The 17041-nt window shown below is 38.8% G+C and overlaps 1 protein-coding gene across 3 annotated transcripts in view; it reads right to left on the bottom strand.

The window, feature by feature from the left end:
* Nucleotides 1-10050: 10050 nt before the first annotated feature.
* LOC113124117 (cilia- and flagella-associated protein 46-like) overlaps nt 10051-17041 on the bottom strand; it is a 42907-nt gene continuing 35916 nt past the window's right edge. For all 3 annotated transcript variants that reach the window (XM_026296569.2, XM_026296568.2, XM_026296570.2), the window contains 9 exons: nt 15951-16030; nt 15564-15624; nt 15394-15426; nt 14804-14906; nt 14549-14661; nt 11722-11803; nt 11361-11497; nt 11114-11212; nt 10051-10889 (listed from right to left, as the gene is read on the bottom strand). In XM_026296569.2, coding sequence (XP_026152354.1) covers nt 10783-10889; nt 11114-11212; nt 11361-11497; nt 11722-11803; nt 14549-14661; nt 14804-14906; nt 15394-15426; nt 15564-15624; nt 15951-16030 — 815 coding nt within the window. In that variant the 3' untranslated portion in view covers nt 10051-10782. The remainder of the gene's footprint in view (nt 10890-11113; nt 11213-11360; nt 11498-11721; nt 11804-14548; nt 14662-14803; nt 14907-15393; nt 15427-15563; nt 15625-15950; nt 16031-17041) is intronic.

Consider the following 17041-nt stretch of genomic DNA (forward strand, 5'->3'; position numbering starts at 1 on the left):
CTTTTTAAAGACCAACACCATAGATAATATAAAAAGGCCATCAGTTGGACAAAAACATGATGAGAAACATAAATTTTCTAACACCTGGGACCACGCATCATCCCCTGCACCTGCCCTAGACGCAAATCCTTAAAATTCTCTGAACCCAGTCTGATGTGTTGTCTTGATAATGTCAAGTATTGTCTCCTGCGTGATTCACCACAGCTGCCTAGAATTTTCTAAAGACGTCAGCACACAATCCATCTCTTTGACCTGATTGTTGTACCATCATCCCTCAGCTGAGGCTGTTCTCCAGTGGCATTCGATAGTCCATTTGCACTAGAGCCAGTGATGCTGTGACAAGAGGGAATCAGGATTATCTGGTGACACAAAGACCCATACTTTATCCTTGACATCAGTGCATTACTGACATCTGCACACTTAAGTTACATAATAGTGTTACAGGCAATCGGCACAAAGGTTTGAGCCTATCTCTTAAGAACAAGGCGAATTTATGCTGAAAACATAATTGATGCCTGGATTAAATTTGCAGGTGGGTTTTCTTTTATTATTTTAGAAAAGGTACAGCTCAGTTTTTTGTAGAAAACACAGGTCTTCAGACCGGCATTCACATGCCATGTCCTGAATGCGATTAGCGGACCAACCCTGGAAGCCCATTTTTTTGCTTTATAATGCTGGGCATCAGCTCACCTCTAACCAGGTCCTGCATCATCTGTTGAATAAAGTTATAATACTGCTGATGCTCTTTAGGGGCTCCACATGCAGTTCCAAAACTAGGTCAGATAAAGGAGGAATATTGCCTTTGGGTCATCCCTAAGACACCGCCTTCCAAGCTGATCACTGCTTTTAACGATTTCATTAGGAGAAGCCGGGATTTGGGCCACGGTTTCCTGAAGGCAGAACACTTTAAAGGTCTTTAAAGGTTTTATTAAATTCAAATTCTGACCAGAATGTGAGAGAAAAAACAAAGGACATGATAATGTCAGTTAATACTGGTAATTAGTAATCCCATTTTACTGCTGTAGTGCTGATGAGGGGGTCTGGTCCAAGATAAGATGGATATAATTAAGATTAAATACTAAAGGTAAGGTAAGGTAAAAACTAAATAACTAAATAAAAACTCAGTATTTACATAACATTTACTTAAACTGTTAAGGTTGAAGCAAACTTCAGGCTAACAGTGAACCAATATTGCATTTTCCCATAACTTTAACCTCCTGTTTTTCTATATATCTATCTATGTGGATATACAGTATATAGATAGATCTGCAGACTTCAACAGGCTTTGTGGCTTTATCATTTGAAAGTGAAAACCAACAACATACAAAATATGGCTGTAAGGTGGCATATGTGGCAACTGATTTTATGGTGATTACCAGTTCAACAGTTTACTTATCAAACACTGCACATGAAAGCTCTTTTTATCACGTCATGTGATACAGTGAATATCTATTCAAACTACATGCTGCGCAAACATGTGCTACATTTTGGTATGACTGAATAAACACAAACACAGCAATCCTGATGATACATCTGTGACAGAGCGGGGGGCCGGGCGAATAAAGCCTCTGAAGCACAGAGCAAAGCTACAAGAGGAGCTACAGAAATGATGTTTTACGGTCGACTGTCATTGGCCATGCAGAATTCTTGCAGAATGTCGTTCTTAAAAGCTGTTTTACATTGTTCACTTGTTTCCAGCAACAACCGCCAAGGCTTTAGTTGTGAATCGCTTTAAGCCACACTGGTAGACTGGCCATGGATACAGCCACGTTGGCTCTCTGAGTCCCCTCTCTCATCATCATCATCATCATCATCATCATCATCGTCATCACTGTAGCATTCCAGTCATTTTCTGTTAAGTAGTGAATGAGTTCATGTGAAATGTGCACCTCATACCCGCTAAACATCAGCATAATGTATGTTATGAATATCGACAGGCATTAACATTTTGGCTACTACAGGTGTGAATGTACTTTGTTGTGCCAGTGTTATCAAAATGTAACAATCATGAAGATGACCACAGCACAAAAACAACAATCATCATAACGCACTGTAGCACAACCTGGTTGTGAGTCCCTGGAGTCCAAACCCTCAGAGTGGGGCCATAAGTGCAGCTCAGGGTCTGAGGGCTCCTCCTCCATTCACATTCTTCAAGCCTTGACTGACACGCTGCCAGCTGGTTAATTAGTGAGACTGACTGGGCCATCAGTCAGCAATGCCTGGGGGTTCTCACCACCACCAACATGCCATGGGATCCTTACTGTCTGGATAGTTTCTTCTGTTCCATACAAAAGCAGATATTCGCTATGTGCACAAGTCTTTTCCTATGAAGCTGATGTGATGGAAGAAGTATGAATGCAGCTGCAGGTGAATCTCTTGAACGCTCGTAGAGAAAGGCAGTGGGTATTTCTTGTGATAGAGTCTGAGCATGTTTACAACCAGTCAACCTGTGTTCAGGAGTCAAATGCAACAAGAGCTAAGCCTATCATGAAGATTGTGTTATAAATACATATCTAGTGGCAGTTGCAGCATTTCTTTTGAAGTGGGACCACATTCTGAGGTCTCATGCTTGTAAGTGTTTGACACTTTCCTTCCTATGGCGACTTCGCAGTGGTCGAGCTTCTCTACTTGGAGCAGCTGAATAGCTTGTATGGCTATGAATCAGTGTTAATTACTAATTGTTAATCTCACTACAGCGCAGGTATACCTATGTGTACCTTATGAGTCAACACACATTATATACTAACACCAGTCGAACTTACCACTACTCTGACATGTTTAAATGAATAGGAAACTTAGCAAAGCAGTAGACACATGTAGCACATATGGTGTTTAACTATAGATATGCAACCATCAGTATTCAGCAGTGTGAACCAGAAATCAGGAGCTCAAATTGACCAAATGGAGAGAAAAACAAAGCAATCAGAACAGTGGCCACAGACACATAGTCAACACGCACAGTAAATGAAATTCATCCTCTTGACTAAGTAGCTATTTTACTATACTAATGAGAGGCCAGGCGATTCTATTTAGCCCTTAATCAGAATCATAACTTCTTAGACACATCCCCAGTGATAAGACAGTGAAATGATAAAAAACATAAGGAGGGTAATCTAAGGGTTATGGATGAAAGCAATCAGGGGAGGGATGATTTTCTCTAATGTGTTGGAAGGATGTCAGTTTACCTTCTTATGTATGAGCACTCATGACACTAACGCCCTGGACCGAGGTGTGTGTGTGTGTGTGTGTGTGTGTGTGTGTGTGTATGTGTGGGCATTGTTAGCTGCCACTGATATACCTCCACGACACCCACATAGCATACAAAGGTGGCAACGAAGTCTAGTAAGACCTCAGTCAAACCTCATCTGGACTGAGCTAACTATAAATGTATTAAAGATTAGACCCTGAAACATGTAAGTAAGGAAAGGACAGAAAGGTGGAACATGTCGGTTTAACCACAGTCACTGTGCTCCAATACACTCATCTTCTGCTGCTGCACAGACAGACAGTTTCAGTTACAGTGACGGTCCACACACACACCACTAGTTTGCTAATAACTGCAGATAATTCTGGCTCAAAAATGAATTGAAAAATTTAGGAGCCAAGTGTCCAATTCGTTTTGAACCCTAAAATTTTGGCACAGTGTGGTTAAAAAGGTTATATCTCCCCATTTTACCCAAGTAAACAAACTCATATTAAAGCTGAGACTTGGCACATTAGTCTGGAATCCATTGCTTTATTTCTAATTCAATGTGCTGAACCACAAAACCAGGAGACTAAAAATGCCTAATTGTCCCAATACATTTGAAATGAATAGATACTTTATGATTTTGTGTATGATACAACTGTCTACCATAGTTGTGTCTGCTCAGTGACCCTCCACTCATTTTGTCAGGTTTTACTTTAAACATGTTATTGCTTCTGTTGTTGAACAAACAATCCATGCTACGTTTTTATGGTGAACACAGTATACTGAGCAGGATAATACAGTCACTGCATAGAGTAGGTAATTCAAATATAGTATTCTTTCTTGCCACACTGCAATGTAATAAAACAAAGGCATGATAAAACACCTTAAACACAGAAACAGACATCTAATACTTCTATAGTGGCATATAGCAGCAAATTGCACTGAAGCAACTTTTGTATTATTTATGAGTCCACTGTGGATCATTACACTGCTCTGTCTGAACACACTGTTCAATTTCAGAGCTGAATTCATAAGGCAAGTGTGGCCTTTGAGAAGCCAAACAGCCTCAGAGCCACAAAACCCCTGTAACTGTTTCACTCAGTTCCTGTTCCCTCTTTTTCCCTGCGTGAGAATAAATTTCCCCGTGACTTTCTGCCTGAAGGCTTACAGAGTGCAATGCAGTAGGAATACATACTGTATGGAGCTTTGCAGCATGTCTAGATACAGAAGAGAAGAACTTTAGAGTTCAGAAGTTGTTGTTAGGTATCAATATGGCATGAACTAATATTTTTAGTGAGACTAGTGACATGTATCATAGTCAGTCACTTTGGTCCTAAAGAGATTAATCCTGTGATAATCCTCGTGCAGCTCCCCAAGCTTTATTCACCAGTTTGCATGGCAGCAATAACTGGATAACAATGCAGCCAATACCCATGATCTCTAACCTTGTGTCACTGTGATGTTGCCAGGTTTGGAAGCCCTCTGGAGCACCACAGTGGTGAAAGTGCTTTTGAATGGGTAGAGCAAATAATTAGTTGGCTGGTGTAAGATAATTTGCTTTCACTAAATTTCTAAATATTGCTAATGAACAAAGGTTGAGGTAGCAATAAACAAACTAAACAAATTAAATGAAGTGACTTGTAATTAAATAAAATAGCTAATTTGAAAAAAACTATAGCATGTTAAAAAAATGAGGAGTCAGCATGTTTAGTATAAAAATGAATGATTTAAATTACTCTCCTATGGACTGTGTCCTACCACTGTGGCTCCATTTGAAAAAAAAAAAAACCAAAACAATCAATGAACTGACTAATCATTCCAGCTCTGAACTTAACTTCTATGTAAGTTATATTCATAACACAGCCACATCAAGAATTTCACTCTTCAGGTGGAGGTTTGGAAGAGTGTTAAGAAGATATTCCCTGATAATAGGAGTGAAAACATATTGCTGAGATGTTGCCCACTGATTGTGCCAGTCTAAAAATAGAGGCATGACTTAACATCTCAGAGGTGAGTGGATCCTTGAAGTATACCCAGATCTGCAAACCCAGAACTACACCACAAAGCCTTCACAGTTGAGTGTGGAGGCTTTGAGGAGTGTAAATCAGATGCAAAACTGATTCATTTTGTTATATACTATTGTTAAGATAGGTCAAAAGAATAAAGACAAAGATGATAAAAGAGAACATTTAAAGACCAATCAAACAGAGGAATGATGTAACAAAGAAAGAACTAATGTCTCGAGATACGTCAAAGAAGAGAAGGGGGCAAATGTTGAGAGAATATAAACTGCATTCTGCTCTTTAGAACCTGACCTTTACTGCCTCTTGTCAATCTGTGCTCAGAACAGATCGTCCCTCTGAAATATCTCAGGACTGCAGTCAAACAGAGTCAGCTGTGCTCCACTCACTCACAGAGTACTGATATACCACATGAACTCTACATAATGCAGTTTATGATGTTTGGGTTCTTTACTGCATGTTGTTTCATAGACTGAGTTGCGTTTTTCACAATGTTTTGTTTAGACCTTCCTTTTTGTTTGCGTAACTACTATGGCCACATGTATTTTAAGTATGAAACTCCTTTTCAGCACTGTTCAACTTCATATTCATAAGTGATGCATTCATAAGTTCTTGCAATGATTTTCATATTATATCCATAATAGAGGGGCAGCATGGTGGCTGAGTGCCTCACAGCAAGAAGGTCGTGGGTTCGCATTCTGGCCTTTCTGTGTGGAGTTTGCATGTTCTCCCTGTGCTTGCGTGGGTTTTCTCCAGGTACTCCGGTTTCCTCCCACAGTCCAAAAACATGTATGTCAGGTTGATTGGTGACTCTAAAATTGCCCGTAGGAGTGAGTGTGAGTGTGTGAGGTTGTTTGTCTCTATGTGGCCCTGTGATGGACTGGTGACCTGTCCAGGGTGTACCCCTGCCTTTCACCCAGAGAGAGCTGGGATAGGCTCCAGCAGATCCCCGTGACCCTGGCTTTCAGGAAAAAGTGGGTATAGAAGATGGATGGATGGATGGATGGATGGATCCATAATAGACTGCTTAGATCAGTTTACTCCATGACAGTAGGCAAAAGCGGTGGATGAGCATGTAGCTGATGTAAGGCATCACAATTAGTTCAGCATATATATTAGACATTTCTTTCTGTGAATATTCTTATTACAAGCTGTGCTCATGTCAAAACATTGCAGTTATTTCCCCCTACTCGTTTCCAAAAACCTGTGTAAACCAAATATATGAAAATAATGTTATGCTGGATGGAAGCGTGACATTTTTTGGCTTATCTGGAAATTCTACTGAAGCCTGTGAGGATAAGATCATCCCAGAAAATGTCATATACTAAAATAACTGACAGTGCTGTCAGTGGGACTGGCTTTTCCTGTCTGCAAACTTTAGTGTTATTGTGTTGCAGTAGATTAACATAACTGATATCACATCTGTGTTCTTTGTGTGTGGAAAGTCTTATCTCTATCATATTCCTGCACATCTAAAGCTGCTGCTAAATTTCTGAAGCCTGAAATAATGAGACAATCTTGTTTCCTCTTCTCTTCCTAATATGCACAAATCCTAATATGACCGTATGTACTGCAATGACCTCCTCATGTGATGTTAGACATAAAGTAGTAGAGCTACTTCAGTCACATCATAACAGACTTACTGTGCACAGCACATTCAATTACACAATCAATAAAAACCTTGTCCGCTCAGCCAGAAAGACACAATCCTTAAATGTCTAATTGCATTTTAGCTTGAATAATATGATTATATTATTACAGACCAAATATGAAACCTTACAAAACTGTGGGTAATAATTTGGTGTTTGAGTAGTGGCTCTGTTTCTGCTATGTCATTTTTGAAATCGGTGGAACAAAATGCCAGTGCAATTAAAAGTTTCAGAAGCAGATACATTTCCATTGAGAAGGCAAACAAATGAAACTTTTAAATACACCTTAACTGGTTACATCATAGTTACATAGTCCACATACCTTACATGGACTACAAGGGATCTCACCTGATGAAAGTTATGCATCTAATCAGACATTAGTGGCTCATACACAGGCACTGCATTTCTTTCTTATCTTCCATCCATCCATCTTCTATCCATCTTCTATACCCACTTTTCCTGGTTCAGGGACACGGGGATCTGCTGGAGCCTATCCCAGCTCTCTCTCGGGTGGACGGCAGGGGTACACCCTGGACAGGTCACCAGTCTGTCGCAGGGCCACATATAGACACACAAAGACAGACAACCTCACACACTCACACTCACACTCACACTCACTCCTATGGGCAATTTTAGAGTCACCAATCAACCTGACATGCATGTTTTTGGACTGTGGGAGGAAACCGGAGTACTTGGAGAAAACCCACACAAGCACAGGGAGGACATGCAAACTCCACACAGAAAGGCCGGGATGCGAACCCACAACCTTCTTGCTGTGAGGCAACAGTGCTAACCACTCAGCCACCATGCTGCCCTCTTTCTTATCTTATTTATTAAAATTAAATCAATCCATAATGTGACAAGTGACAATCATTGGATGATGAGACTTTAGAAAATCCAAAAAATAAACAATAATAATGAGAAAAAGAAGCAGTTTTTAATCTTTCGCCTAATGATAATTCCAGTTTTTCTGACCACCATTGGACATCCAATCAAATCTCATGTAAAACTACCATTCCCTTCTATAATCAAAACTTCCTTATTCAGTAACCCAATTACTAGAGCTGCACCTGTGGTTCACTCCGCCAACATTTACCCAAGCAGGACTCCATCCACAGTGGTGATGATGCTTACTTACAGTAGGGTTTATTCCTGGAGAAGTAGTGGTACCTGTGTGTGTGATTAATGGCCTGGCCGTATGCCTTCTTTTCTCCTGTCCCAGCTGTCTTCAGTGTGTGAGAAGTCTGCTGCATAGTAAGCTCTCTCTGACCTACTTACACACACAGTGAATGCAGAAGTCAAACAGGCTGGAGAAGAACGTCCTCTGCCTCCTTTAGTTTGGTCAAAATTAAAAAGTGAAATTCAGCTTTTTGGAAAATGACAAATCAGCAAGAATGTGTTCAAAAATAGTGCGTGGTGAGGTCCCTATGTGCTCTGAATTCCACTCTTTGAGATATATCTCATTATTTTGATTATTTAATGGCCTTAGCTTTCTCTGATCTTTGCTCTGAATGTCATCAACTAAAGAACAGACTGTCCAGACATTAGAAATACAGACATGATATAAAACAATAATTTCTTAAATGTTATTCAATAATCAACAATCAAGTGAAGGGAGAAGCTCCGTCGTCTAATCATTAATGTCTAATGTACTAATGTAATGACCTAAATAAACCATCTTCCTAAACCAAGCTCCTACAGAACTGAAAAACTTCATGAGTGTCTTAATCAAACAATAAATGGGGGTCCAGGAGAGTATTGTGGTATTTTACACCTTATCTTTGACAGTATCATCCACTGAAGACCCACATCCATAGCTGCCATACAGTTCTGAGGAAACACATATTCACAAAGTGAGAGAGAGAGAGAGAGAGAGAGAGAGTGAAAAGATACTAAAGGAGGTCCTCAACAATATTTATGAGCACAAAATCATTCTACTGTAGCAGTTTAATTTCGTTAAATGAGTAACCTGATACCACACTCATCTATGTAGAGTAACTACAAAATTAATAGCAGCCTCCAGTGGTCTTAGCTCAGCATAAAGCCTGGAGACAAGGGAAAACAGTCTCCAGCACCTCTAAACCTCAATAATTAACTTGTTTTATCTTTATTTAATTATCACAAAAAGCATAAAAACAACTTGTGGTTTTACAGAGAATTATTTCTTGGCCGGACGCTGTAACTCCACTGGTTGCCTGGAGGTGCTGGTCGGCAGATTGTGTTAGCTTCAAATGTTATGTTTCAGGTTTGCTGTTTTCCTGTTTCCTGTATTTATATTAATCTAACCAGAAGCTTCATATTTACTCTACACACTTAAAAGTGGTATTGATTCTTCTTCGTTAGCTCAGCACAACAAAGTGAATAAATGTATTTGCCAAATGTCAATTGATTTATTTTTTACAGTGACCTCTACAGTACTAGCTTTGTGTGCCACAGAATATTCTTCTTAAATATATTAAGTTAAAAAGTGATGTGTATAAACTAAATACAGCCAAATCTAATGAGGAAGAAGCATCAAATGGCAATAATGATTTCCAATAAATAGGACAGCATTTAAACTCTCATGTTATGTCATTTTGATATATTTACGTTTTAGGAAATTACTAAATTACAGTTGTTACAATGCAACAAGAACCATAAGGATTAAGACGGCACTGCAATTTCTGATAAAGGCATTTTCTAAATTGAAATTAGTACACTGTGACAGGCTCATTTTCATGCAGGCTGAACCAACCCTGCCTCTTTCAGCTGAGGCCCACCTAAAAAGAGGTGTATTGCCTTTCATAGTGATGTTCAGCACAGTATGTGTGAATAATGTAAGGGCGCAGCACGGTGGATGAGTGGTTAGCACTGCTGCCTCACAGCAAGAAGGTTGTGGGCTTGCATGTTCTCCCTGTGCTTGTGTGGGTTTTCTCCAGGTACTCTGGTTTCCTCCCACAGTCCAAAAACATGTATGTCAGGTTGATTGGTGACTCTAAATTGCCCATAGGAGTGAGTGTGAGTGTGTGAGGTTGTTGGTCTCTATGTGGCCCTGTGATGGACTGGTGACCTGTCCAGGGTGGACCCCTGCCTTTCACCCAAAGAGAGCTGGGATAGGCTCCAGCAGATCCCTGTGACCCTGCTTTCAGGAAAAAGCGGGTATAGAAGATGGATGGATGATATGTAAAGGTAAGAGAACAGTAGTGTCAAATAAAAACTGCATCAGCATGAACTTTAATGGAAAGTACTAAATGACACAGTAAACACATACAAGACATAAGATAGCAGCAGCTGAACTTAGTTACAGCTGCATCATCACAACCAAAACACACCTGACTATGAACTACTATTTTCTAGCTTAACCCTCTTACTGTGCAACTTCACCCATTTATGTCCTGATACAGCAGAACTGCTGGGCCTGTCAGTGGATTTCACTGGGCTGTAATCATTTCACATTCTATTATGTAAAATCTGATACAAAAGCACATCAATGAAAAACTGGTAATGATGGCGACTGGTGTTAAAAACAAATTCCAAACACCTGATATTGTGAGTGTTGAAAAGATCCTAAACTCATCCACACAATACTCAGCAGTAACACCCTACTCAGAGAGCAGTAAGCTAAAAAGTAAATAAATAAAGTAATCAAGTAAAGCCATAGCTTTACTTTATGGAGTCAGGCAGGTTACAGTGTCTCCCATCTGCCGTGTATAGTTAAAACAATATTAAAAACATCAGGTTTAAAATCAGTCTCCTGAGAAAATAACATAGTTGAGAATGTAAGTCAGGTATCAATCAAGGATCATCTTTAACGTAATGTTTAATCTCCTTCTACAGTAGCTTTAGTTTTTTGCATACAATAATATTTGCAAAGCTAACTGGCATGTATACCTGTAATGATATTGAACTGTAAAATTAGAAGTGAGAAATATTGTACAGAACATTATGAGACAATTAAGTTAGGGAGCCCATAAAGAATGCAATTGTAGGCTGAATGAGTCATTTTGCAGTGAACATTGTCTTCCTTTGAGTCAGTGGGAAGCACTTGATCTGCAGAAGAAAGCCAGAGAAAGCAATAATTATATACTGAAATCCAGCTTAGTCTGATTCATAGTTTGAATGATTATGTTTGACATTTATTTTCTCTTTGTAAAGAAATGCAAAAGTGGGTGTGTGATGTACCCGTATAAAAAACACTTGGACTCCAATGTAATTACAGTAAAAAGAAATACAAATAAGAGGCTAAATTAGTTAACAAGTAGGATGTGCAGTACCATATGATCCTGCAACCATGTTTTGTGATATCTCTGAGCTGTCCCCTTTCCTTAAGGCATGGATGGTCTGGCCAGAGGTATGTGTGAACCTCAGTAGATCTGCAACACACAGACTACTAATGGAGTCCACTGGCATTAAGTGAACGTTTGAAGATGTACAATAAAGTACAATATATTATGGTGACACAAATGACGATAAATAAATAAAACATATCACTGTTTCCATAGAGGAATATCCAAAACCTACTGTCTACAACGGTGGCCATGTTGTGTGTGTTCTGCTGAAGGCTGCTGTGCCACTGATTGAGGACAACACAGCCGACACCACCCAAACTCAACAGCAGAGCAGTCTCCAGGGGTTCCTTCAGCGCAAACTGTCCTGCACTGGAGATATATAGGGAGATTTTTAGATACAGAACAAAGGGAAACCCTGATTCTCTAAACGTCCACCAAGCAAAAAACGAATGAAGAAAAAACCTCAATTGTCACTACAGTAAATTGACTCCTAGGAAGATTCAAGAAGAAGAGATATTTGAGGGACAAGAAATAAGAGCAGATTTATTTGAAAAACTGAGCTAGAACTTCATTCATTGACAGTGTTTTGTTACCGCCTGTGCATGTCAAATTTCGCTTGCCGCAGAATGCTGGCATTGTTCTGAACCCGGTCAAAGAGCAGAGCCATGCGACACTCTGAAAAGACAAAACATCATCATCATTATCTGGCAACAGAAAAAAACACAACTATTCACTAAGAGCTGTACAAAATATGTAAAACTTCTTATCAAGTAATATACAGAGTAGCAAACCTTAGGATGGACGTGTCACAAGTACAGACAAGGACAAACACAACAAATACAGTCGCTATTGAAGGGAGCCATTAAATATTCATAGTTCTGGTGGAAAAATGAAGTGAACCCTTGGATTTAATAACTGGTTGGCAACATTAATCTTAAAAAGCATTTCCTGAAACTGTGAATCAGACGTGCAGAGTTTGAGGAGGAATTCTGTACAGTTTTTCTTACAGAACTGGTTTGGCTCAGTACCACTTCAACAGGTGGATTTTGATTTGGTTTGAAGTCCACAGTAGATTTACAATACAATTAATTCATTCAATTAATTTAGGGTCATTGTCCTGATGCCTCACTGCTTCATTGGTGTACTGCCACTCTGACATTATCCTGTGGACTGCATTTCTAAACTCTTCTGAGATCTTCTTCACATCAGCAGATTCTTCTTGTGAACAGTAAGTTCAAGGCGTCAAAGTTCAAAGTCAATAAATGATCAATCAATCAAACAAGTCCAATTTTGTTGCATTGACCTGAGCTCAGGTTTGCTAACTCCTGACTCTAATTAGCTTTTCACATACTTTTTTCAACCTACACTGTGAATGTTTGAATGATGTGTTCAATATGGACAATAGAAATATAATGATTTGTGTTATTAGTTAAAACAGATTGCATTTAAACCTTATTCTCATCTGGAATAAAGATTTCACCACATTTTAAGATGAATTAAATAAATGCAGGCTTGAATACAGCCTTGAGAATGCCTATTGTGTATTGCCATAAAAAGGTGTTTTCAGCAGTCTTTGCTTTGAACTGTTCACTTTGCTGACAGGTGTATCAGGGTTGCGAGATACTACTGATGCAAATTGAAAATGCCCTTCAATAAAGATAATATTTAAAGTATTCAGCTTACAAAACACAGGGTGGCTTTTATTTGTGAATCTTTTCACCAAGGTTACTGCTGATGGTATCAAAAAGGACGTGGCTGGCACATTTGATATATCAACTATTAAATATTTCATGGAATAACTGAATCAGAAGAAGCAGCCACAGGAAGCTGCCAGATTAAGAGTTGTAGAGGACAGACTACACACCTTCAACTTTTCAGCAAGGTAACCAAATGTATGTTGCCCTACTACTGTCATGGTTGAACAGTTAAACCATGATTTACAGAGTGGAACTTTTGGGCTTTCTGCTACTCTTGATTTTAATCATTTGGACCTTTTTCCTGAATATTGTAGCAACGAGTAATGCAGAAATGTCTGCTGGACTTTGGCACAGAAACAAACTCCAAAAAAAATAAATCTATAGATGTGCACACAAACAGGCTTTTATTCTACAAACACCTGAGCAAGACCTATTGGTGTGAAAAGCTGGTGTCTGTGCCTCACGCCACGTGTGTGTCAGTGAGAGCAGCCACCATCTTCTTTGTTGCAGCAAGGATGGGCACTGCTTTGCAGCTATTCTGGCTGACTTCCTGTACATGTTCAGTCATGTCTGCATATATGCCCACTGCTGTCCCCGTAACCTTTGCAGTGCAGATATACTGATCAGTGTCGCTGTTAAAGCTGCGTCAGTACCGTCACCAAGCTTTGTCTTCCAAATAGATATTGTGATTTAAACAAGACAAAGATGAAGTGATAAAGCAACACAATTACCAGATGAGGTATGAGTGCAGGTGGTGCAGCATGTACTGTATGGCACCTTTTTTTCTAAGATACACAAATCTGCCATCGCCTAATCATATCCTGATGGCCAATTAAACAGAAATGGTCCAGTGTGTTGTGAAGTAACAGCTGGAATTCAGACCATGGTGTCAGGCACACTATAGTTAGCAGTAATAACGCTGGCCTAGCAGGTGGCACATATCTCTGGCCCGGGGTGATGTGTAAGGCCAACATGACACTCTGTCAATCATATGGAAAAAGTTTAGCCATTCAGACCTCTTTTGATGACTGACGAAGGAGAGCAAACAAGCCATAAAGATCAAGCTGTACTATCTATAAAATATCTTTGCAGGTTTGAAAAACTAAGAGGCAATTTTTAAAAAGACTAACATTATTATTATTTAAAGAGTTCTGAAGCACAGAAAAGGCCACCACTAATAATTGAGAAGGGGTAGATGGATTTGGAGTCTTTTTGTCCCCTGAGTGTAAATAAATTACAGTGTTCAAACGTTCTAAGAGTACTGCAGGATAAAAAAAACATCAAAGGACCAGTTAAAGTTTTATCACAAAGGTTATTACACTAAAAATATACTAAAGTCATTGGCAAACTGAGACGATGCTGACTTTAAGTTGAAATGATTGAGGGAATATATAATAATGCAATAATATGGCACCAGTTACCTTATCCAGTATGACTACAATCCAAATAGAACTCATCAATAAATATATGAATGCAGATTTTCACAAAAAAAACAACCTAAAGACATGACCTCAATACTCATCAAGAAAAAAAACCTTGATACTTAGCATCACAAGGCATTACATCTGCATGATATCTGCTACAAGCAAGAGACCAAACTGTGTTCAGACTGTCAGCAACTAACACTTGCTAATTTTATTTTATGATGAATCAATTTACAACTGCTATTTCTGGTCTGAATTTAGCATTAAAAAACTGAAGATAGCATATGAGTATACATTACCAGAAAGATTGAGAGCTGCTAGTTTGCCAGGTGGGATGTTTTCCATGAAGTGCTCCATCCCCAGGTAAATAAAGGCACTGCAGCTGCACAACAGCTGCTCCAACTCAGACAGACTTGACAGATACAAGGAAGTGATGGCAGAGAAGAAGAGATTAGGTGTATTGAAATGCAATGTAAATAGAGTAATCAAGAGTAAACAAAACCAAGAAGAGACATTCTGCATTGCATTAATTTGGTCTACTGAAAGTGTCTAACCTTAGTGTTTGTTTGCTGCCCATGAAGCCCTCCCACAGATGGCTAAAATGCTGGCTGTGAGATTCCAAAATCTCGTTCATCTTCATACTCAGACTGGTCCCATCTGTGTCACATACAGACAACAGCATACGAATATTATACAACCTTCCATTTGCATGCGGTATATCACTACATTGAAATTGCAATGTCACTCACATAAGGTCACAGAAGTAGATGCTTTATAAATAGTTCATATTGTAAAACTAAAGAATCTTGAGGTTTGGTGCAAAGAGGAGCACATGCAGAGCCAAATGTGACAAGCTGCAATATGGACTAAGGAGAACATTAATCTCCCCAGAACTTGGCTTTAAAATTCTTAGAATTCATGTAAGATGCACCAACTTCACCCCACTTGTACTATATTTGCAGCTGGACCCACATTATAATTGAGTATAAGCAAGTGTTTTTTCAACCATCATGCAGTACATTTCCACCTTTATAAAAATGATAACACCAATTAAGTAGTATATTAAAATGTGTTAATATATGTGTTATGAACTCTAATGTACTCTCTGCCAGAGATTTGACTGAATTAATTTACAGCTACTTACCAAAGTTGCCTTCATTGTAAGGGTCGACGATATCTTAAGAGGAATGTTAAGAATAATGACCTATAAAAATTGTGCAACTCTTTGCTGCAGTGGGATACAGATAATACTGTAGCTAGTCTAACCTATAGCATTACACAATATTTAACAAACCACATCCAAAAAAAAGGTACATTTGAAGTTACGCATGTCCACTGGGATCGTGTTTGAAGGAAAGACATGATTGGCAGGTATCTGTGTGAACAATAAATATGCTTAAACCAAGCACAGTCACAAACGAAGTATATACAATAAAATTTAAAAGCAAAATAAATGATATATACAATAATATAACATTACACATGCAAATAGTGTCTCTAGGGCCGGTAGAAAAATAGAAGCCAAAATTACAAAGAATACATGTTCAGAAGCTAGAAATAGGATTTTATGTAAACATATTATGTATCTGATGCAAAAGCACATTTACATCCTCAAATGTAAATAATCTGCAGTGCTGACAGCAGGTAAAAGCAATAATGCTGTCTGGATCTGGCAGACCCAGATTAATTTCTCAAACTCACTGCTTTGATGGCTTGGCTTTGATCTCCCTTCCCCTTAGTTCCTTTGCCACCTTTGGTCTCCTTTTTGTTGTCTCTTTCAACTGCAACAAACAGGAGGCAAAATTAATACATACACTTGTCTGCAGGATAGATTACACAGCAGTGAGACTGAAAAAAAGGAAGAAAACTTTTTTAGAATCTGCAGTGTCAATGACATTTATTAGTGACTGAAGAACTGAAAAACTTTCCTCATGGCCGCACCTTCTGTAAATGACAGCTCACACATTTATTACCAGCTTAATTCCTTATTTCATTCAGACCATCAAGTTCATCATTGGGATTTTGTTGTAAATGTAGATGCAGAAGAGTCCATCAGTTGGTCAGTCAGTCCAACATGTTTCATTGTGAGCAACTAGCCAGTTCTGTCTGGTTCTATCAGATATTTTCACCTTTGTATTATTAAAGTCAGATGTATTCAGTACTGGATTTTGATAACTCCCACCTCTTATTTCTATTATGTTTGAATGCACTTATTCTTGCTTTGGACAAAAAGTGTTTAAACGTAACGTTTTTATTTACTACCACCATCAAAATCCATATGCTCAAATTACTTCAAATTTGGTGTTGAAATTCACTATACACTAAGGATAAATCATTTCCCTCACTCTCTGATCTCCATCCACCTCCAGCACCATACTAAGCTTATGTTTCCACTACACCTGAACAGGCCAGCATGGTTCATTCATTTACTCTTTCTCTTAATATGTAAAACTGTGCATCACTCTACTTTAGTACAACCAACAGGACAGCAAATGTAAAACCAGTTTGTGTAATTTGAATTTTTGCATGAGGACAGCAAAAAAATTTGCAACTGGGACAGTAAAATTTGAGGCAATAGGAACAGGCAAAAGCAAACCTTTCCCACCTGTCTTTTTATTGTTTGTGCTAATCTGCCCTGTACTTCAGACAAAACACTGCACAGTATAAGACATAGCTTTTTCAAATTTGGTTTCAGGCACTAGATCTTCTTGACACTAAGGAAAACGGGAGATCAAAATTATGTCAAAATTATGATAATCACTTTTTTGTCTCATAGTCACCCATGTATTTGG

This window comes from Mastacembelus armatus, unplaced genomic scaffold (assembly GCF_900324485.2).
Source record: "Mastacembelus armatus unplaced genomic scaffold, fMasArm1.2, whole genome shotgun sequence".
Taxonomy (NCBI): Eukaryota; Metazoa; Chordata; class Actinopteri; order Synbranchiformes; family Mastacembelidae; genus Mastacembelus; species Mastacembelus armatus.